The sequence below is a fragment of the Brassica oleracea genome, chromosome C9, assembly GCF_000695525.1.
Source record: "Brassica oleracea var. oleracea cultivar TO1000 chromosome C9, BOL, whole genome shotgun sequence".
In the NCBI taxonomy this organism is placed as follows: domain Eukaryota; kingdom Viridiplantae; phylum Streptophyta; class Magnoliopsida; order Brassicales; family Brassicaceae; genus Brassica; species Brassica oleracea.
The window spans coordinates 44,389,038-44,410,189 of record NC_027756.1 but is presented as its reverse complement, the minus strand read 5'-3'; the positions used below and the strand labels follow the sequence as shown (position 1 = coordinate 44,410,189).

The following is a 21,152-nucleotide window of genomic DNA, read 5'->3' as shown; positions in this document are numbered from 1 at the left end:
GGGGGTTGAATTAAAAAATAAATAAAAAATAAAAGAGAGAAAAAGGGACCCTAGATTTCTTCGATCGTGTGAGAGACGACGCGAAGGCGAAGAGAAGAAGGAGGAAAAGGAAGAGTCTTTTATCTTATCATGAATCTCTCCCAACCCTAGATTTGATTTCTTCGATCGTCTTGATTGATCATCATCGCGATTTCAATGGAGGTTAGGGTTTTGAATTTCAATTGTGCCCGAGGATGAAATCAAATCGAATCCCTTTTTTTAATCGTATTCCGTTTTCAGGGAGTTGGAGATACGACGACGTCTTCGTCATCGTCTGAAGGGAATCTGATATCGGCAGCAGCGTTTGTGGAAGGGGGAATACAAGAGGCTTGTGATGATGCTTGTAGCATCTGTCTCGAACCCTTCTGCGATAGCGATCCTTCTACTGTATGTAAAGATTAGACCTTTTTTTGTTTTGTTGTTGTAATTGGGGTTTGCTTTTTTTTTTTTTTATTTCATCTATCTTCTTCTCTCTTGCAGTTGACTAGTTGCAAGCATGAGTATCATCTTCAATGCATCCTTGAGTGGTAAGAATCTCTCTTCAATGTTTTTTTTTTTGGACAAAAGGTATACACAAATGGGATGTGTGTGCTTTTTGTCACTTTCCCTTGTACGTTTTCGTACTGTCCTTGTCCATAAAATAAACAAAACAGAGAGTCTTTTGGCTTGGTTTTGGGATGTTGATGAGGGGTGTGATGTGATTCTATTAACAAATGAGCTCTCTAAAACCAATATCCCTCAATCTTTTTATCCGTGTTTTGTGCGAGCGCTTATCAGATCCCTTGTGGCATTTGTATATTTCAGGTGTCAAAGGAGTTCACAGTGCCCAATGTGTTGGCAATCTATTAGTCTCAAAGACCCCATTGGGTTTGTTTTCTCTCCTTTTACTACTTTTTTTATTTGATGGAGGTTTCATTTATGTGTGTTTCTCTGTTTCATCAGTCAGGAATTGCTTGAGGGTGTTGTACAGGAGAGGAATCTCCGCTTCAATCCTTCTAGAAACGCCACCATTTTCCGTCATCCTACTCTCGGCGATTTTGAATTACAACATGTATGCGTCACTCTCCTTTATTATCATTTTTGAGTTTGATTAACATCTCTTTGCAAAGTGAATTAACTTAATGGAGCTCTGTTTAAATTCAGCTCCCAGCGGGGGTGGATAATGCAGAGCTTGAAGAACGCATCATTCAGCACTTGGCTGCTGCTGCTGCCATGGGCCGTGCAAGACATGGGACAAGAAGAGAAGGCCACAGAAGCAGCAGGTCATCAACTCAAGGTGGTCATCCACAGTTCATGGTTTTCTCTCCCCATCCTAACGCTCCTCCTCCTCCTCCCATGCTTTCCTCTCCATCTCACAGAGATGAGACTGACACAGCCACAAACCTTCCTCACAATGCTACTATAGGGGAGGGTTCTCTTCACTCAAACATGCAGCCACCACAAGCTTCTTCTCATCCTCACCAGGCTTCTCCCTCGGCATCTGATTCAAACAGCAGGTCCGTACCTGAATTCTCGCCTTTCATTGGCTCTTGTCTAATTACATGCAGCCAAGATGAGCCTTCCTTTGTTTTAGCATACACAGGTCTCCTAATCAATTTTCCCCAAGTGATCAAGATAGAGCTGGACCATCCGAACTCCAATCATTTTCTGAATCTTTAAAGTCTCGTCTAACCTCTGTCTCGACAAGGTATCAATTCTCTATCTGGCTAGCTTTAGTTTGTAGTCTCAATTCTTAAGTGATTCCTGATGCAAAATGTAGATACAAAGAATCGATAACAAAGAACACGAGGAACTGGAAAGATAGATTTTTCTCTCGCAACACGTCCATGGCAGAACTTGGCTCTGAGGTTAAAAGAGAGGTCACTGCTGGAATCGCCACTGTGTCCCGCATGATGGAACGTCTAGAAACGAGAGAAAACAGTAGTAGACCTGACACTGTATCTGTACCATCATCAAGTGGCACAGAAAATCACACTCCTGCTGAATCAAACAATGAGCGTAATAATAGATCAGAAGCGGGTGATGAACATTCTTCGAATGAAAGAGGTGTGAAAGGAACATGTGCGGCTGGTTCTGGTTCTAGTTCTAGCTAATAAAACAAGTGCCAGCGTCTTGTTGGCAAAGGTATGTTTTGATCTCCCCTCCTTGATTAACTGATTCAGCTTGGTTTATCAAGTGGTTGTTCCTCAACATCTAAGATCTTGTTTCGTTGTTTGTTTATTTTCTTTGCAGAGATTGGAAGATGTCTTGTATTGTGAAATTCTGCTATATATATAATATAATACCGAGTCGGAAGTTCAAAAGTGTGGGAGCACCATAGGAAGAGTTTCTGATTCTCAAAAAATATAATAAGAAAGGTTAATATGACCAAAAGGAGGCTTTGCTTCAGAGATGATAACGCCTTATTATGTGTTGTGCTATTATGTCAAAACTAAAACTATAAAGAAAAGAGTAAAGACAATTGTTCGTTGGTCAGTCTGTTGTAAATTGACAGTGTCGTTCACATTACTGTTCTCGATCACTTCTGCTTAATTGTTTTTGTTATGATTGTTACTTTATGTATTATCTCCAAGAACTTGGCCAAGTAAACCGAATATATTTGATCTAAATTGTGTTGGTGTTAGAATGAAAAGCAAACTGTGGAATTGGTCATGGAGGTTATGATGAAAGGTGGCATTACACTCTATAACTACAGTGTTTGATGAAGTTCCTATTATTTCTATGTTTTGTTCATTAACAGTTTGTTTTGATTTAGCACAATAGGTTTGATTTTTTCAGGTAACGTTGCGACTTAACATATGTGTCTACTTGCCTTTATACTTCTTCAGACGTACAAGCCTAACTCTTGTTCTGTGGATGTGCTAAACTTAGAAACCCCAGTGAAACTGTTCTAAGGGAATCAAAGATCATAGACGGCAACAAAATTCATCAACACACTCCCCAACCAAAGCTTCCCATCTTTTTCTTCTACTTCACTCACTGATCTCACAACTTTCCCTTCACTATCTTCTAATACCTTCACAAGCTTCCCTTCAGGGCTATACTTCACCACCAACCCGTGCGGCTTCATCCCGATCTGGAACATGTAGTGTATTCTTGCAGTGATTGGGAGTCTCAGTATGAACATCCTTAGCTTTGGGTTTCTTGCCATTATGTAAGAGTAGTAGTTGCGCCTGCAGTGAAGCGCCACCCAAAATTCACCGTCTTTGTTTGTCCTTACGTTATCAGGATGCCCTGGTAACATTGCAAACACATCTGACGTTCCAGCTTTCTCGCCTTTCAACCAGTATCTTCGCAGGCTGCATCCAAACAACAACAAAAAAAAAAAGAAAAAATTATTCAAAATGTCTATTTACACTGCAAGATAGGGCTATGACACTGTTACAACATCAAGAATTTTGAAGCAGATTCACTACTACTACTCACCTTCCAATATCACCCTCGCAGAAAACAAAGAAAGAACCGTCCTTGCTGATAGACACGCCATTCGGAAACTGAACATCTGAGACTAGAACAACAGCTTTCTTAGCTATTGGATCATACTTGAGAACTCTCCCAGTATTGTCTCCAGAGAAGACGAGCTGCAAAAAGTTCCTGTAAGATATCACAGTTACAAAAAACAATCAGAACCATACTTGCTATACATCCAAGAATGCTGAGCTTCATTAGTATAAACAACCACACATTTACTTAAACTAAACCACTTCCCATGAGCCATTCTAATCTAGTTAAAATTCTTCAAAAACTCAAAAGATAAAATCATTATACAACAGAGACTAGTTCAGGCTAAGCAACGACACTGAAACTCGCTCACATTCAAATGAAGCACTCTCAGCTACCATATATCTAAATCGAAACAAGAACTTTAAAAAAGAATCAAGAGAAGCAGACCTTCTTTGATAATTAACGCTGCTATCAGTAAAGTAAACAGTGCCATCATCATCAATGTCGAGGTCGTTAGTAAACCCCAACGGCACACCTTCAGCCTCAGTTACAAGCGGCGTTGCTAAGCCACCTTCAGGGCCTACTTTCAAAAGTCCCATATAAGCGTCGGCTATGTACAAATCCCCGGTTCTCTTATCGAAACGGAGACCCAAAGGGCGCCCACATATATGCTCATTCCTCAAGTAACTCAGAGCAGAAGGCTTCGGATCACAAATCTCCGTTCTACAAGTTGTTACCAACCAAAAACAAAAAAAAAAAAAAAAAAAAAAAAAAAAAAAAAAAAAAAAAAAAAAAAAAAGTTAACTAAATGGTTGAAAGATACTAAGGTGGTACGGCATATTATTTTTAAGTCGAAATATCTAAAAATTTGATTATAGGAGAGATTATGAACCTAAAGGTCCGGAACTTTCTACATAGAGAGTCCACTCACCGATTGCTTGACGTGTAAGCGAAGTCAGTCCAGTTCACGCCATTCCAGAACAACACCCTACCGTCAGCAACGCCGGTGTAGGGACCACGTCCTAGAGGATCAAAGGCGACGCTCTCGGGACCCTGGACTTGGTTCTGGAACAGAATCTTGGACCCCTGGAGAGAGTTCTGTGAGTCTCTCTCCCACGGAACTTGATCGGGACGTGGAGAGACAACCTCGTGAGCTACGAAGTTTGGGAAGTCGGAGATGGCGCAGTGTTTGAAGGGGTCGATGCTGCAGTAGAGGGCGAGGGAGAGGGTGAGGAAGAGAAGAGCTGAGGTTGGAGGAGAGATGAACAAGGCCATGATGGAGCCCGTGGGTGATGGATGTAGAGAGACGATCTTTAGGGTTTAAAAGGGGGAGAAGAAGAAGAAGAGTGGTAGGTGTGGATCCATCGAGTGGTTGAGCAACGCCAAGAGAGCTCTTCCCCTCTCTCAACTTCGCTCGTTACAGATAGCTACACATCTTTAAAGTTTGTTAGGTATAAAATAGATTTGTCGTTTATTATTCGAAAAAAAAAAAAGAAAAGCATCAGTTATTCAAAAGTCGACTTGTTTTTAATAACTTTCTTGGTCTCAGGAACCAACCAACCGACACAAACTAAACACAGCGATCAGAACATATATCCCACAAGGGTTTTTGCTCAAAGGCATTTCTCTATGCCTTCTACTCTACTAATTGAATATGGTTTTTAAATGAAATAATCAGACACCAAACAACTTTCGTAAAAATAAAATGAATCCCCCCCCGCAACATGTCCTCTCCGGCTTTTGCTCTTCTTCTTCCCTACTCTCCTCTCTCTCTCTAACAAGCATCAAACACAGCTGCTTTGATCTTGTTCTTCTTGTACTGATGAGAATCAACCCAATCATGTTTGTAAAATAACCTTCCCTAACAATGTCAAAACTGCACGTTACCTCTTTCTCAGCTTCTCCTTCATTTGTCTTCAACTAAACGTTTATAGAACAGAACGTAAGCAGCCGAGGTCTTGATCTTTTCTTGGCTTATCTTGTTCACCTGGCTATCATCAAAGTCGTACCATCTATCACCTCCATGCTGCAAACAAAGAAGAAGAAGAAGAAGAAAAATGAGTTAGAGATTTATAAGTCCTATGGACTTAACCCACTACACGGATATGTCCAGTAAGATAACCCATCCAGTCTAATTTAACTTTCAGTTTACTGATATCCTACTCTACCAGCGTTTCATTATTTTGCAACACACATGCTTAAAATAAATGAAACGTTTGAAACGTACAAGAGAAATATAGATAGGTCTCTTATTACTTACGTGGACATATGCAGTGTAATGACCACCTCCCATGCTCCCATAGTGATTGCTGATGGCATAGAGCATGTAGCGATAAGTCGTCTGACCATTTGTGTACGAGATGTAGCTTGATAGATCAAGACCATCTATCGGGAAGTCCACATAGGCCTCCAGCTTGTTCTTCATAAACCGGCTATAAGAAAACCTCTTCAGATGAATGACCAGTATCTCCGGCAACCTCCAGAGATCCAACTTCTTTATGGCTTGCCGGTGTTCCTTGCATCCAGGACAATACCTATGAACGATTTTTCACTCACGTCAGCTACCAAAGATCTAAGTAACCTAGAGAACTAGTAAAAGAGCAAGCCAGGCTCACAAAGGGATTAGCAAAAGTCAAGGTAACTCCTACATGCTACCGAAAATTTAATGCTAAACGCCTAAAAATTGCAAAGACAACAAAACAAATCACATATTTTATTACCTGGGAATCTAAAAGGAAGGTAAAAAACGAAATCAACTGAACTGGGTACACTATTGTCATAAGATTTAACGCATCAAAAGTCTGAAAACAGATACGAGAACTAATTTTGATCCTCAACTCACCACATGTCATCAGGACCAAGAGGCTCTTCCTTCAAGAATGCTTCAAGGCACTTGTAAAGCGAGACGGTTTCCTGGGGTCTCTTAGTTCCAAATTTGGAAACCTCAGGTAAGGAGCTCAGAAGACAAGTATCATAAACGTCCAGCTCTTTTACTGGCCAGCGTGCAAGCACATTCAACCGCTTGGATTTAATATTTACAGGCTTCTCTTTCAATATCTCAGATTCTATTGAGCTTCCTCTGTCGTCGGTTAGGTAAAGCCTCAACACAGGGTCTGGATCTGGAAGAGACTCAGTGGATTCCTTCACACTAGTAGAATTTGATTCCTCAACTGAAGTAGTACCATCGGTAACTTCTTTATCTATGGCTTCTTCTTCAATAGGATTTTCAAGTTTCCCTGTGAAGAGTTCAGTAGGCATCTTAAAAGAACTAAGCAACTTCAGGTACATGTTCTCAACATCAAATCCATTCTCAATATCAGAAAGTCTCGAGACCAACGGGATTCCAAATGCCTTCCAAGTTGGGCTTGATTTCCCAAGGATAACCTGCCTGAAAAACATTGAAACGGTTACTTAGTTGGTACCCCAAGACATAAATATGAAACTACAGTCCCAGTTATCAATTGGACAATAGCATGTTAGAGATGCATTATACAAAGGCTAGAGCTATTTACATTGATTAACGTGCATGTATTGAACTTTAAATCATGTTGTTGCCAACATAAACAAACAGATAATGTCTAGAACCACGTTGTTGATAAGAACCTTACGTAGAATTTGAGTACTAGGCAAACTTACTCTTCCAGCTTCTGATGCATAAATACAATCAAAGGAGAATTGTCTGCATCTTTCTTTAACCGATACACCACAAGTTTGTCACCATCTCTGATCAAGGTTAATGAATCAGTAGGCTCATCCAGGAAGCGAAGAATCTGATTGTTGTATACCTAAGACAAGTAAATACCAAATGAAGAGAATTCATAGTGTACGTATTAACAAATGCTCTGCCTAAGCACCAAAATGAGAATCAAAGCATCAAATATAACATATGATATAGAAATATACCTCAGTAACCAGTAAAGTCTCATCATCTGGTAAAGAGCAAGCAATAACAAGAGCCTTCTGAAGATCTTCAAATTTTCCGAACTTAGGAACGTTCACAGTCAATGAGACGGGCAGACTACCCCCATCGGCACTCATGACTGTTAAATCCATTGTTCGCATTGACGTGCATGGCAAAGGCAGCGATAGGTACATGAACGGATCAAACATAACAGAAACCTTTTTGCAAATAGGACAAACTAATGTTGACTTGTACTGGCCCTACAACCAGAAAATGCATATAAATGTCTTAGTGTTCCGACCAATGTCAGGATATTTTCTTAACGAATGCACTGAATCAAAGATGAGGATATCCAGGATGGTTAAAGTTCATGACATAGTCACAGATAGTTTAGTGCAATGAGCATTATATCAAACACAAAGCAATTCTTAAAACAATTGCGTACGGAGGACACTCTAATAACTTGACAAACTTATCAAAAGGGTAAATATTTTTCCGATCAAGAAGATTAAATTGCACTGACCAATCTGATGGAAGAAGTTTCAAACATATGCAGCTTAGATTAAATGATACCTAAAACCTAAAAATACTATCCAGCTGAAGCCATCCAACATTTTTCAAGCTGAATTCAAACTAACTAGAGTTTTCTAATGTGCAGTCAAACCCAATCCTTAGCGTGACTGTCAGCAGATGTATATACACAATTTAGGAACCTGAGATATTTACTTGGCACACATCAACAATTATTGAATCATTGCGAGCCACATGATTTCGCCAATATTCATCCGCCACTTCTTCGTCTGGACGGCCATCTCCATCTTTTGCTTCCACATAAGGCTTGTTCTTTACTCGATTTAAATCTTCGTGGAGTCCATCCAGCAAGAAAGCTAAAAGTTCCTGCAACCAAACAAAATAAAACTGAAACACATGAATAGGACATTCCAATATGCAGTCTTTTATGCTAAGAGACACGAAGAAACATCAGGAAGGCGCACTTAATTCAGATTCTATAAACGGAAGAGTTTTTCCTGACCTGCGAATCATGCTGATTAAAGCCAGTAAATTGAGGAGCAAATCGAGCAAGTTTTGCTTTAAATGTCCTTGGGGCCACTGTTGATGCACCTGGAGCCCACAAACTCCTTAACAAATCACCAAAAGCTAATGCGATCTCACCCTGCCAGAAGAAACTTTGATCGGTAAGGCCATATTTATCAGTCACGGCAGATATTTATACAGAAAACCATAGATTAGCATACTTTCATTCCCAATGGGTTCTCGAGATTTATTTCTCTACTATACTCTCCAAGAAAGAAGTCAACAAGCTTTGGTGTGTGAGCCAAGCACTGAAGGGAGCTGTTCATGAAACAAGTATTTCCTAGATTCTGTAAGCCTGTCAACCCCAGAGTTCCGGCTTCTCCAGCTTTTCCCAGAAAGCTCAAAGAATTACTCCGTCCAAATCTAAAAATTGTGCTACCATTAATGCCATTGGTGATCCCGTTGGTTTGCTGAGTGGAACCATCTTCTTTTTTCGATTCCTTCAATTTAATGGAGTCTGATAACCCATAAATCTGCAACTCTAGGAGCATCTGTTGGGCCAAAAGTAATGATGGATATGAAATGCCACATCAAGGAAATAGGAGAAAAAGGAAAAGGGAAGGCGTCACACTTACTTCTTGATCTGTTTGTTGTTGGCAATCCTTGGAACTGTTCACATCATTTTCGAAAAACAAGGTTGTTTGCCCAGAAATATCCCAAATGCGCAGCTACAGAACCAAAAATACCGGTAACTTTGTAATTGCACGAATACAAATGAATATCACATGTCTAAATTATGCATAACCTGACACGTATATCGTGTACATAGTAGGTAACAGATCATGCATGGAACACATTACCTGCTCAGAATCCAAACTGAATATCTTGCATGCTCTTCTGAAGCACTCAACTGAATTGTCCTGTATGAGGTAAAACATAAAATTTGGAACCAGAAACAAAAACTGAGAAGCTTAGCAAAAATTCAGTAGATAGGAAGATCAAGAAACTAAGTCGATTCTAGTATGGTTCAAGCATAATTCTAAACTGGAAGATAAGTTCCAAGTTTGGAACTAGATTCTGTAGATGACAAAAATTCAGCAGCTATGAAATAGATTCTATAGACCTGTAGGTATGCAATGTCTCGTCTGGTAGGAAAATTCAGTTATGAAACTTCAGTTCTAGAGTAACCAGGAAAACAATCCAGTTTGGGTAAAGTCGATCACTGCACTGATATAGCAGCAAGAAAATGTGGCACCACCAAGGCACTAGATTAGGCAAAGAAAAAAAGCTGTGAATTTGAAGATACCTTTTTGCAAATTTTAACCGCCAATGAATTGGTTTCCTGCAAGACGGAGAGCCTGAGCTGTACCGGATAAACATCACCTCGGTCAACTCCTCCAGCCGAGAAACTTTTTACGCCTTTCTCGTTATTTTTATTATCATGGTGCCTGAGAGCAAAGAAGTAATAGAGAACATCACCCTTTTATTTAAAGATACAGTGTGCATGAAACCCAAGCATGTATACAATAGTCACTAATTCATAACAATAATCTGTACTTCTCTCACACATCCCAACACAACTTATACTAAAGGATCTCAACTGGCAACACTAAATTGACATGGATAGCGACAGACTGACTCATGTCATTCTAAAAGGAAACCACAGAAGACACAACTGCTTACCATTTGAGTGCCTGCAGCCACATATCACTAGAGACCAAAGCAAAGTCCCTGCCTGAGACGCTTGCTTCTCCCGCTTCACCATTCAGTAACCCATCTCCTTCTCGCCTCAGATCGAACAAAATATCAGAGTTAAAGATGTTATTTATCAACTTCATCGGGCCTCCATAAGACGACCCAGTTGTTGCTGTATACAAGACCTCTCTTTTGTCAACCGATTCAGAAGTCGTTGACTCTTGAGCATCTTTCCACCACCTGAAAAATTCAAAAGTTTAAACATCACCAGGTCAATTGAACGTTTCCCTAACACTAGCACTGGAGAGTACTTATATGAATCTAGAATGAATGCGAATCATATTTCACAGATGTACATCCCCTATTCAACCCCAAAAGGATCCCAAAATCTATAAATCAAATCAAATTTTGAAACCCCCGGAAAGATTCAAATCCAACCAATTCGAATCAAACTCCCCAGATGCGATTCAGATTCGCGGAATATTCGATTTACAACGAACATGGACTACAACGAAAGATTAGAGAGGCAGGAGAGGAGATACCTCAAGGGGACGAAGTAGACGCTCTGCTCGCCGTTGAACGAATCGATCCGCTGAGATGAATCGGGAGATTCCTTGGGGGATGCCACGCTCATTGTTGCTCGACACAGGCTTGGCGAAGGCAAGGCAAGGCAAAGATTCGTAGAGAGATGTATGCAGAGGAAGGAGGACCGATGTTTTCTTCACACAGTCAGCATCTCAAAACGCATGAAACATGTAGAGAGATTTGGCCCTCAGATTTTTTTTTTTTTTTTTCTTTTTTTCTTTTTGTCAAGTATCGTCGCTCGCGAAGATGATATAGGGAAAGGAGGGAAAGTTATATAGTATAGATTTTTATTTTCCAATATAAATAAATTGCAGATTATCGAATTATTTATTTATACCATTTCTGTAATTTGTAAGAAAACGTTATTTCATCAAAGTTTAGTTTTGCATAATCTAGAGCGTAATTTACATTTTTTTAAAAAAATTATTGTTTTAATGTAGGGGTGGGCATTCGGATATCCGTTCGGGTTCAGATCGGGTATTTCAGATTTTCGGATTTTCTGTATAAGGGTATAGATTTCACTTAACTGATTTTTTTATTTTTTTAATAAACTGAATGATTGATAAATTTGGAGATAACATTTCAAAATAAATAAACATTAATTTGGCTATTGTTTTGAAATTTTGAATGTAACTTTTGTTAATACATGTAACAAAAAATTTGACATGCCTTTTAATTGAGTGACGAATCATTTTTTCCGTAATTATATGTATATTATATGATATTAAAATATGTGTAACATCAATATAAATATTTTAAATAAAATAAGAGATATAAACAAAAAATATGAGGAAAAATATACATATGTTCGGTTATCTTCAGATATTTATTTGAGTTCGGATATTCAATCTCTCCTAAATCAATACCCGTTCGGGTATTTTGCTATTTCGGTTCGAGTTTTTCGGGTTGGGTTCGGATACGGGTTTGGGTATCGGATAAAATACCACCCCTATTTTAAAGTTAAACGGTTCACATGTGACAATTCAATAACAAAAGGGAAATAAATAAAAGAAATTACGGCTTTGCATCATAGAGTTGATTGAATTGCATGTTGAATCATACAGAACTCATATGGATAATAATATAACATCAGTAAAGTAACTTTATACGCATAAGCATATAGCCATATTATCTTTGGATCTGTCTACATGCAAACTTTTTAGGTGGGATCTCTCTATCATACGATTTGTCATTTGCGAAGGTTGCATTCTTCTTAACGATAAAAAGTTGAAACACAACTTAGGACGCCCATTTATAAAATGCTCTCCTCGGTATAGAAAACAAAATGAAAGAATCTTTGGGGTTAATTAAAACGTTTAATTGATATATAAAGCCAAAAACAAAAAGAGTGGGAGTGAATCCCCCATAAAACACAATGTCAGAATCCTTCGTGGCATCTCTTGTCTCTTTCTTGGTGGATCCGCTCTCTGAACTGGAAGACTCGCATCTAAATAGCTATAGCAGCATTAGTAAGTTGCTTCATAGACACTAGTACGAGTACTGTTCTTGTTTAATTAACATACTAAAGGGAGTCAGAACATGATTATGATCGGCTCTTTAACAGCAGGAATACTTGCTAATTCTCTAGCAATAATTATGCACATATATATGAGGTATCATTGAACTCTTGTAACATCATGTGCCGATGAGGAATGTGGAAACGTGATATTCCAAACCAGGAGTGTTGATGCTGGAACCGATCACAGGACAGTCATCAAATAGACAAGGCGAATACTTGATCGAATCGAATGGGTACAGCTTTCTTGCATTGCAAACTCCATTGATAAGAGATTGATCCAGAGATCTAGAGAACTCCAAAACATTCTAGCCGTGGCTCGACTCTGTAAAATCGAGGTACAAGCCACCTTCTCAATGACACATGTATATCAGTATCTACAGAAGAAGATCCGTGTCAGTATGTCACAACATATATACTAGTTGTCTTGTGAATCGAACAGGAGGAGATGACATGCTGTCCATTTCAGACGATTCTAGTGTAATAACAGCTACTAGAGAGTTGTACTAATCTTGTCTAGTGTCTTGATTTAACGCATCTTTAGCTTCGTCATGCAACTTGTGACATAAACACATTCTCCTAAGCAAGTCCATGTCCAAGCTATAGCTAAATTTCGTACCACTGAACTGTTGGTGGAGAGAACTAGAAAAGTTTATTTCTCAAAACCAACATTGCGACAAGAAATTGAATTAGGACAAGTTTCTTCCAACATAATCGGGCAAAAGTCTTTATAGCAAAGACCCAAAAATAATACATATAATTCTTTAAAAAAACGCAAATGCTGAATATCACTACAAGTGCGCATGATTGATATCACTGCTGGGCGCATTGCACACGCTGAGCACCGCCTGGGCCTTCTTCATCATCATCGTCATCATCATAAGCCTCTCTTTGAGCTTGAGCCTTCCTTCTCATCTCATCCTCAATGTTCACATCGTGCAGCGTCGTCTCCTCGCACTCGTCTATTTCCATGTCGCTCAGATCCGCCTTTGGCTTCGGCAAAACCGCTTCAATGGCCTTTGTCTGGTCAGGGCTCAGCGAGTCAGGGAAGTCGACCGTGAAGTGGATGTAAAGCTTGCCCTTCATGAACGGCCTTTGGTGCATAGGCATTCCCTCATCGGTTATCGCCCTGTATGAATCTATCAACAACCAAACACACAACACGATAAGAAGGAGAGAAGCTCGTGGATATATTAACAATGAGAGAGGGATGATCATGATTGAAGTGCGTTACCTGGCTTCACAACCTCCCCGGGACTGGATTTGATGAGGAGCTGCCTTTTGTCCAAATGGGTCAAGACAAACTGGAACCCACAGAGGGCTTCTGTAAGAGAGAGGGTATGCTCCACAAAGAGATCATCTCCCTTTCTCTTGAACTTTGGGTGCTCCTTCTGCTGAATGACGAACACGATATCACCAGTGACTGTATCAGGCTGTTTTCAAATCAACATAGAAAGTCAGCAGAGAATAATGTAATAATCAGAAGTAAGGAGAAAGTGAGTAATCACTAACCGCTTCATCTGCTTGTCCACTGAATGTGATCTTCTGACTATGCTGCATTCCCTTTTCCACAGCTACTTCAAGCACCTTCTTCTCAGATACAACCTTATCCCCTTTGCACTGTGGACACCTGTCACGGTCATTGATGGTCTCTCCTGTACCTTTGCAATCATGACAAGGATGCTGCATCTGCTGAATCATTCCAGGTCCAAGCTGTCTGATCGAAACCTTCATTCCAGATCCTTGACATCCACTACATGTTGATGAAGCTCCAGACTTTGAACCCTTTCTGCCATCATAAAGCAACTAATGTCAGTGAAGAACTCTTTTAAAGCACTTAAACAGAAGCATATCTTAAAAAAGTAGAACTAACTAACTAACTAACCCGTTACACTTGGAGCACAAAGTATTCCTAGAAAGTGAGAGCTTCTTCGTTGTTCCGAGATAAAGGTCTTCTAGTGAAACCTTCAGAGGGTGAACCACATCTTCACCACGCCTCTGCCTCCTTCCACGGCTGCTGCCACCTAATCAAAAACGACAAAATTAAACCTTTATCATATCTATTCAAAGGCAAAATAGATTGTGAAATGAGAGAATCTAAGGGACTAACCTCCAAATGGGCTACCACCACCACCAAAGAAGGACGAGAAGATATCAAACGGATCATGCCCACCGCCTCCACCGCCCATTCCCTCCTTGAGTGCATCCTCTCCATACTGATCGTAGATCTCACGCTTCTCCGGATCACTTAAGACTTCATAAGCCTGAGCTATCTCTTTGAACTGCATACACATGTAACAAGTCAACCAATTGACCTAAAGATCGCAACTTTCAGATCGAATCGGACATCTTACGAAGAATCCAAGCTCTTACACGACATCTACCGGTCGGAGAATCCAAACCAAACTATAAAAGAACTAACTTTATTGAATTACACAGAAGGGGATCGAAGGATTCAGACCTTTTCGGGATCTCCACCTTTGTCGGGATGGTTTTTTATGGCGGCTTTCTTGTAAGCCTTTTTGAGATCTTCGGGTGATGCGGTCTTGGGGACGCCGAGGATCTCGTAGAACTTGGTGTTGTCGCTCTTACTCGAAGGTCCTCTTCTGAACATCTTTTCTCTGTTCTTTAAGAAAACCCTAATTGGGAGAGGAGGAAGGAAAGTGGTGGGAGGAGGCTTTTAATGGAGTTGTTTGTGTGGCTGAGTTGTTCGAAGAAAGAGTGTGTGTTCAGGTCTTTGTAGGGACTAGAGACGAACACTCTAGAACCTTTTATTTAAAGACTTTGTTTTGTTTTTTTATTCATTCTTCTCTAGTAGGAAAAGGAGAAATTTATTTTTAAAAAATTAGCTAAATAATCAAAGGAAAAATATAGAAAATATATTAATTTGAAAATTGCATCAACAAGTTAATGTACTCTATTAATAAATTCGATATGAAAATGTTAAGCTATGTTTTATTTTGGGGTACATTTTCCTTTTCTAAAATGTAAAAGAGTATTTGATTTTATTTTTATTTTACTTTTTAATTTTAAATAAAAAGGAGCCTTTTAAAAAACCCTAACAAAAGAAAATTTTAAAAATTATTTACTTAAATTTTTTTTTATGACAAGTATGATGTTAAAACTATTTAATTAACAAAAATCAGAAATTAATGTTGTCATGATTGGTATTTATATGTGTTTGGTCATACGAAAATCAAATATATATATTTTCATTTTTGGTGATACAAAATAGATTATTATTATTGTCACAGTAAATGATCTTTATATGTGTTTTGTCAAAAAAAAGCAAACCAACCTTCATTGTCATCTTATTACATTTTTGTTTGTTTTTACTATGTAATATTTTTTCTATTTCAGTTTTTAATTAAAATGTTATTATGAAAATATATCATTAAGCAATAATGAATTAAGAAAATTATTAAACATCGGATAAGTTTAATAAAATGTCAAATTAGTGCAAAAAAGTTTATAATGTTGTCATTGACTCGATTGACCTTATTTAACTTTCCATTTTTTCATTTCGATTCTTACTTCAGGTTGGGTTTTGTTTAAATTTATAGGTATGCGTGTTTTTTCTAGCCCTAAATACAAAGTTGATAAAAGTTCACCTATGCACCATAATTATAAAATACAAATATTAATTGTAAATTATGTGTAAGAACAAAATTTTAATTATAAAATAAATCTCACACAGCATATGCAAAAACAACCCTAAAAGTACAATAAAATAGTTTATTACTTTATTTTCTTTATTAAATTAAAACATTAAACAAAACCCGTTGCAACGCACGAACTTATATCTAGTTGTAAATAAGTATTGATTTTGATTTATGTGCTTACTCTAATGTATATATTTTTATGTATCCAAATTATTTTCAAATAGGTGATTTCTAATATGTCATTTGATCCTGACAATCCTAGAAATACACTTCTTCAAATCAAAGTGATTTTTAATATTGGAAGCAATATATATATATATATATATATATTACTTCTTTCAGATTAAATATTTTAGTCTTGATTTTTATTCATAAAAAACTTTAACAAAATATCATGACAAGATTTCAATCACCTCCTTTTAAGTTTGTTCGAAGAATGAAAGCTTTGATCATTCGTCTAATATTTGTTTCTCCCTAATACCTTACCTAGATATTATAATTGTAAGAATGAGAGTTTTGAACTATTTATTATAAGTATTTTGGTTTGTCATTTAATAAATCAAATGGTTCTTAGTTTATACATAGTTTACATATACTAGAATGGTAAAGTATTATATATATATATATATATATATATATTTTATCGATTTACTATTAAGTAACTAAACTTCAAAAGCGTAGGTTAATAAAATAAATAATTTTTTTTGTTGTTATAGAATTATATGATTTTTAGATCGAACCGGTGAAGATATATTAGACAAACATTTATATTTCGAGTTTGCATTTATATTATGTAACAGCTTGCTACTATGATAAGATCCGCGCCTTGCGCGGAGTGAGTTTAAAAATCTAAAATATATAACATTCGGTTTTAAGAAAAATAAAAGTGATATGTTGGTCGGTTTGTTATATAAATATATAGTATTTTTATATGGTTTTTATAATCATTTATAAATATTTAGGGAAATGTATTGTCATTTTTTTTGTCATCGACTTATACAGACTCATATTGACTATGTGGCCCACACCGGGAGATCTTGGTCCATGTGAACGACGAAAGACGGTTGCTTCCTGACACTACGTGATAGGTTATCCGCCATTGAATTTTGTGTCCCTGGTATATGGATAATCTATGATCGTATGAAGCTTCCTTTCAGGATTCTAATATCTTCCAAATAACTTGCAAATGCTGGTCATTCTTTTGGCTCCGAAACCATCTTCACCAATTGAGAATAATCTGTTGCAAACGTAACCTGAAATTGACGTAAGTTCTTCATACATTCCATTGCCCAGATTAGTGCTTCTATCTCCACATGCAGAAGAATTAAACAAGCCCGGACATTCCTCGCCCCCAACAAACCATTAAATCCTTCTAAAGTACTGAGACAACCTTGTCCGGAAAAAATATCATTCTCTTTCCAGGAACCATCTGTGAAACACCATCTTCCTGGGATTGATGGGATAGACGTAACCTCAACCGATGATAATATCTTGTTTTCGTTCAATACTTGTGCGTCAGCCCAGAGTGTTGACTCTGTTTCTGCCAATTTGAGTGTGTCCCTAGGATCTATGTCCAGATTACTGAAAACTTTATTATTCATTCCTTTCCAAATATACCATAGAATCCACGCAAACTGATAATCATCCATCAGTGGTGAAACTCTCCAGAAAAGATGATCCATATTTGTAAAGAGGGAGCTTGTTGGGAAAATAGATGGGTTTGATGGTATCTTGGAAAGAGCCCAAACCTGAAGTGCTGGAGGACATTCAAAAACACATGGTTAATCGATTCCTCCTCCGTTCCATATCGTGCACAACATATATCCCCTTGTATTTCTCGCGCTTTCAGGTTCTTCTTGACTGCTATACACCATGCCACCAATTGCCATAGAAAATGTTTTATCTTAGGAGGCACCGTATTTTCCAACAGAACGGCTTCAATACATCAACTGTAGGTCCAAACATTAAAGGTGGTCTTTCCTTGTCTGGGTAAACCCGTTCTATCTGATATCCTGATTTAACCGTATACTTCCCATTTTTTGTAAAATGCCATCCATCCATATCCATCATCTGAGTTCTACTCAGTGGTATACTTTCTATGATTTTCACATCCTGGGGATCCATCAAAGCCCAGAGTACTTGAGATTTCCAAGTTCGCGATGTAGAATCAATAAGAGAATCCACTGTTAGATTTGGGTTGAAATTGTGTTGATTTTTATTTGCTGGTCTCGGGCTAGTGGTTAGGAGCCATGGATCGTTCCATACAGAGATAGATGATCCTGATCCCACCCTTTTAATTAGTCATTTGCTTACCAGAGATCTAGCATAAACTATACTCCGCCAACCATATGACGGAGAATATGAACGAATCGGTTCCAGGGGTGAGGCGTTCCTGCAATACCGACCTTTGAAAACTCGAGAAAATAAAGTATTTGGCTTCTCAATCAGACGCCATAACTGTTTACCAAGCATCGCTGTATTGAAGTCAGTGGTATCCTTAAATCCTAAACCTCCATCCTCCTTATTAACACATACTTTATCCCATGATTTCCAGTGTATACCTCTCGTGCTTCCCCTGGACTCCACCAGAATTGTGCGACCACAGATGTCAGTTTTTTGGTTGTTGCCTTAGGTAATCGATAGCAAGACATCACATGATTTGACAATGCCGTAACCACCAATTTTATAATCACTTCCTTTCCTCATTTTGTGAAGAACTTAAAAGTCCATCCATTAACCCTATTATTTAACCGGTCCTGCACAAAACTAAAAACTTGTATCTTGGAACCCCCTATATTTTCTGGAAGGCCTAGATAAGATACCATACCTCCAAGATTTTGGATGCCTAACATATCTCGTAACTCATGTCTAGCCGATTCCTCAATTATGTGCCTAAATTGAATCGAGGACTTATCAAAATTTATAAGTTGGTCTGATACTGCCTCATACTCCCTTAAGATCCTGAGAATGGTAAGGCACTCTTCTTTTTGAGCTTTGCAAATGAAAAGGCTATCGTCTGCAAAAAGAAAATGAGATATCGATGGAAATGCTCTAGCTACCTTCATTCCCGTTAAATATCACCCTCGTTCCGCCTTCTTAATATTTGCAATTAAAGCCTCAGTACACAGGATAAATAAATAAGGAGATAAATGATCCCCTTGTCTTAATCCTCTCTGGGGAACAATAAGACCCCGTGGTTGACCATTTAGTAGAACCCAATATTGAACTGATGATATACATTCCATCATTAATGTAATCCAATGAAAATCGAAGACCATCTTCTGTAGTAAAGCCTTGATAAAATCTCATTCAACTCTATCATACGCTTTACTTATATTTGTTTTAATCGCCATATATTTTCCTTGACATGTCTTATTAGTCCGTAATCCATGAAACATTTCCTGAGCTATAAGAATATTATCAGAGATCAACCTTCCGGGCACAAAAGCCGATTGGGTTTCGGAAACGAATGAGGGTAGACATATTTTCAATCGCTGACACAGAACCTTCGAGATAATTTTATACCCAACATTACATAGGCTAATTGGCCTCAACTCTGTCATCGTTGTAGGTCTCTCCGTCTTTGGGATCATGCAGATGTTGGTAATATTTAACCTTGGATCCAGTATTCCAGAAACCAAAAAATTATTCACCATGTCCACCAAATCCTTATTTATAATATGCCAGGAGTGTTGGAAAAAAAGAGTTGTCATACCGTCTGGTCCTGATGCCTTCTCTGGGTGCATCATAAACAAGGATTCTCTGACCTCATTCGCCATTGCTATTCCCAGCAATCGTTGATTCATCTGAGGAGTGATACTCGGTGTTACCTCTATGAGGAAATCATCAAACTCTGTTGGTGAAGTAGTAGTAAAAAGCTCTTCAAAATAGTCTATTGCCACCTTTTCCACACCAGTATCTTCCGTAATCCAGTTACCCGCAACATCATGTAAGCCTACAATCCTATTACGAACCCGTCGTTGCTTAGTTAAAGCATGATAAAATTTTGTATTAAGATCCCCAGAAGAATACCACGTATTCCTACTTTTATGGTGCCAGTACTCCTCTTCGTCCTTATATGCCTCTTGTAACTTCCTGGAAACCTCTAAAATATCCTCTTGAGATCTAGAGTTATCTTTCTATACCTCCTCTAGAGCTTTCTGTAAATCATTTATTTTTTCTTTTCCATAAGGTGGATTATTTTTCCGCCATTTAACAATCTTGCGTCGACAATTGCTAATCTTTTCCACAATCCCAACCTCACTTCCTTCTCTAGGCGCTGGCCATCCCATTGTAATTGATTCCAGAAGGCCTTCTTATCCAATCCATCTTTTATCGAAGCAAAACTGCCCTTTTCTTCTGGAAACTTTATCTTCTAGGTAAGCCACTACAGACTGATGATCAGATGCCACCATCCCTAGATATTCTGTATAAGAACATTGAAACAAAGTATGTCACTCCTCATTTGCTAAAGCTCGATCTAAACGACACCTTACCGTCACTGCCCATTTTCCTTTTCCTCTTCTCCCTCGCCACGACATTTTAATTCCCCGAGCCGGAAATTCCAATAAATCACTATTTCGTATCATATTGTTGAAAGAATAAATGTATCCGCACTTCGCAAAGATCCTCCATCCTTTTCATGATTTCCTGTGATCTCATTTAAATCACCAATGATAAATCAAGGTTCAGATCGTGAAAGCCCATATCTAGTCAATTGTTGGGGTCGAAAATGGTTACGACGAAGTTAACGTCCAAATCCCCGAAGAAGAAAACATAGAAACCTTCTTCGACAAATACTTTTTCGAAATAGATTCTTCTTTACGAAAAGCTTTGCGGAGGAAACACGAGTCATCGGACAAGAGCTCGAAAAGGGTCGCTACGCAGCAACCAAACACATGTTCCGCTTGGTCGCTGCATAGCAACCGAGCTCGAGCCAAAGCTCGGTCGCTACGTAGCGACCGAGCTCGAGCCAAAGCTCGGTCGCTACGTAGCGATCGAGCTCGACCCAAAGCTCAGTCGTTACGTAGCGACCGAGCTCTTCCGAAACGTCGATACGACATTAGTCCATGCATTCTCGTCTTCCCTTCGATGCTATCTACAGAAGACCGTAGCGAACCCATTTCACGTTCTCAGCCATTCTAAGTTTTCGATCAAACTTTACCTTAAAAACCGCGGAAAGTTCGTTCTTTATCGAAAGAAACCGTAATAAACGCTTCGAGTCGGAAGACGGCCCAAAGGGACCTAAGACATGACTCGAGGCCCAACTTACGAC

The 21,152-nt window shown here is 38.5% G+C and overlaps 4 protein-coding genes across 5 annotated transcripts; 1 reads left to right on the top strand and 3 right to left on the bottom strand.

Annotated features, from left to right (window-relative positions):
- The first annotated feature begins 50 nt into the window (after nt 1-50).
- On the top strand, nt 51-2,604 carry LOC106317986 (E3 ubiquitin-protein ligase RHF2A-like). Of its 2 annotated transcripts, none has more exons than XM_013755813.1 (9): nt 51-201; nt 280-426; nt 520-566; nt 844-906; nt 982-1,090; nt 1,183-1,535; nt 1,613-1,726; nt 1,799-2,163; nt 2,272-2,604. In XM_013755813.1, exons 1-8 carry the CDS (start codon nt 196-198, stop codon nt 2,130-2,132), a joined length of 1,173 nt encoding a protein of 390 aa, XP_013611267.1. In that variant the 5' UTR covers nt 51-195; the 3' UTR covers nt 2,133-2,163; nt 2,272-2,604. The 2 variants fall into 2 exon arrangements, with proteins under 2 accessions (XP_013611267.1, XP_013611268.1); XM_013755814.1 differs by having other exon boundaries at nt 53-201; nt 1,622-1,726.
- Nucleotides 2,605-2,825: 221 nt separating this feature from the next.
- LOC106317985 (protein STRICTOSIDINE SYNTHASE-LIKE 3) lies at nt 2,826-4,907 on the bottom strand. The gene is made up of 4 exons (XM_013755811.1): nt 4,415-4,907; nt 3,931-4,206; nt 3,466-3,633; nt 2,826-3,338 (listed from the first exon to the last, which is right to left on the bottom strand). The coding sequence occupies exons 1-4, from the start codon at nt 4,756-4,758 to the stop codon at nt 2,939-2,941; spliced, it is 1,188 nt and encodes a 395-aa protein (XP_013611265.1). The 5' UTR covers nt 4,759-4,907; the 3' UTR covers nt 2,826-2,938.
- An 83-nt stretch (nt 4,908-4,990) lies between these two features.
- On the bottom strand, nt 4,991-10,941 carry LOC106317984 (ubiquitin carboxyl-terminal hydrolase 8). The gene is made up of 13 exons (XM_013755810.1): nt 10,657-10,941; nt 10,103-10,354; nt 9,726-9,867; nt 9,280-9,339; nt 9,055-9,147; nt 8,641-8,970; nt 8,418-8,558; nt 8,111-8,281; nt 7,387-7,644; nt 7,120-7,268; nt 6,326-6,871; nt 5,744-6,017; nt 4,991-5,509 (listed from the first exon to the last, which is right to left on the bottom strand). The coding sequence occupies exons 1-13, from the start codon at nt 10,746-10,748 to the stop codon at nt 5,390-5,392; spliced, it is 2,628 nt and encodes an 875-aa protein (XP_013611264.1). The 5' UTR covers nt 10,749-10,941; the 3' UTR covers nt 4,991-5,389.
- A 1,945-nt stretch (nt 10,942-12,886) lies between these two features.
- LOC106319247 (chaperone protein dnaJ 3-like) lies at nt 12,887-14,944 on the bottom strand. The gene is made up of 6 exons (XM_013757523.1): nt 14,677-14,944; nt 14,326-14,497; nt 14,101-14,239; nt 13,728-14,004; nt 13,450-13,648; nt 12,887-13,354 (listed from the first exon to the last, which is right to left on the bottom strand). Exons 1-6 carry the CDS (start codon nt 14,827-14,829, stop codon nt 13,029-13,031), a joined length of 1,266 nt encoding a protein of 421 aa, XP_013612977.1. The 5' UTR covers nt 14,830-14,944; the 3' UTR covers nt 12,887-13,028.
- Between the last annotated feature and the right edge of the window lie 6,208 nt (nt 14,945-21,152).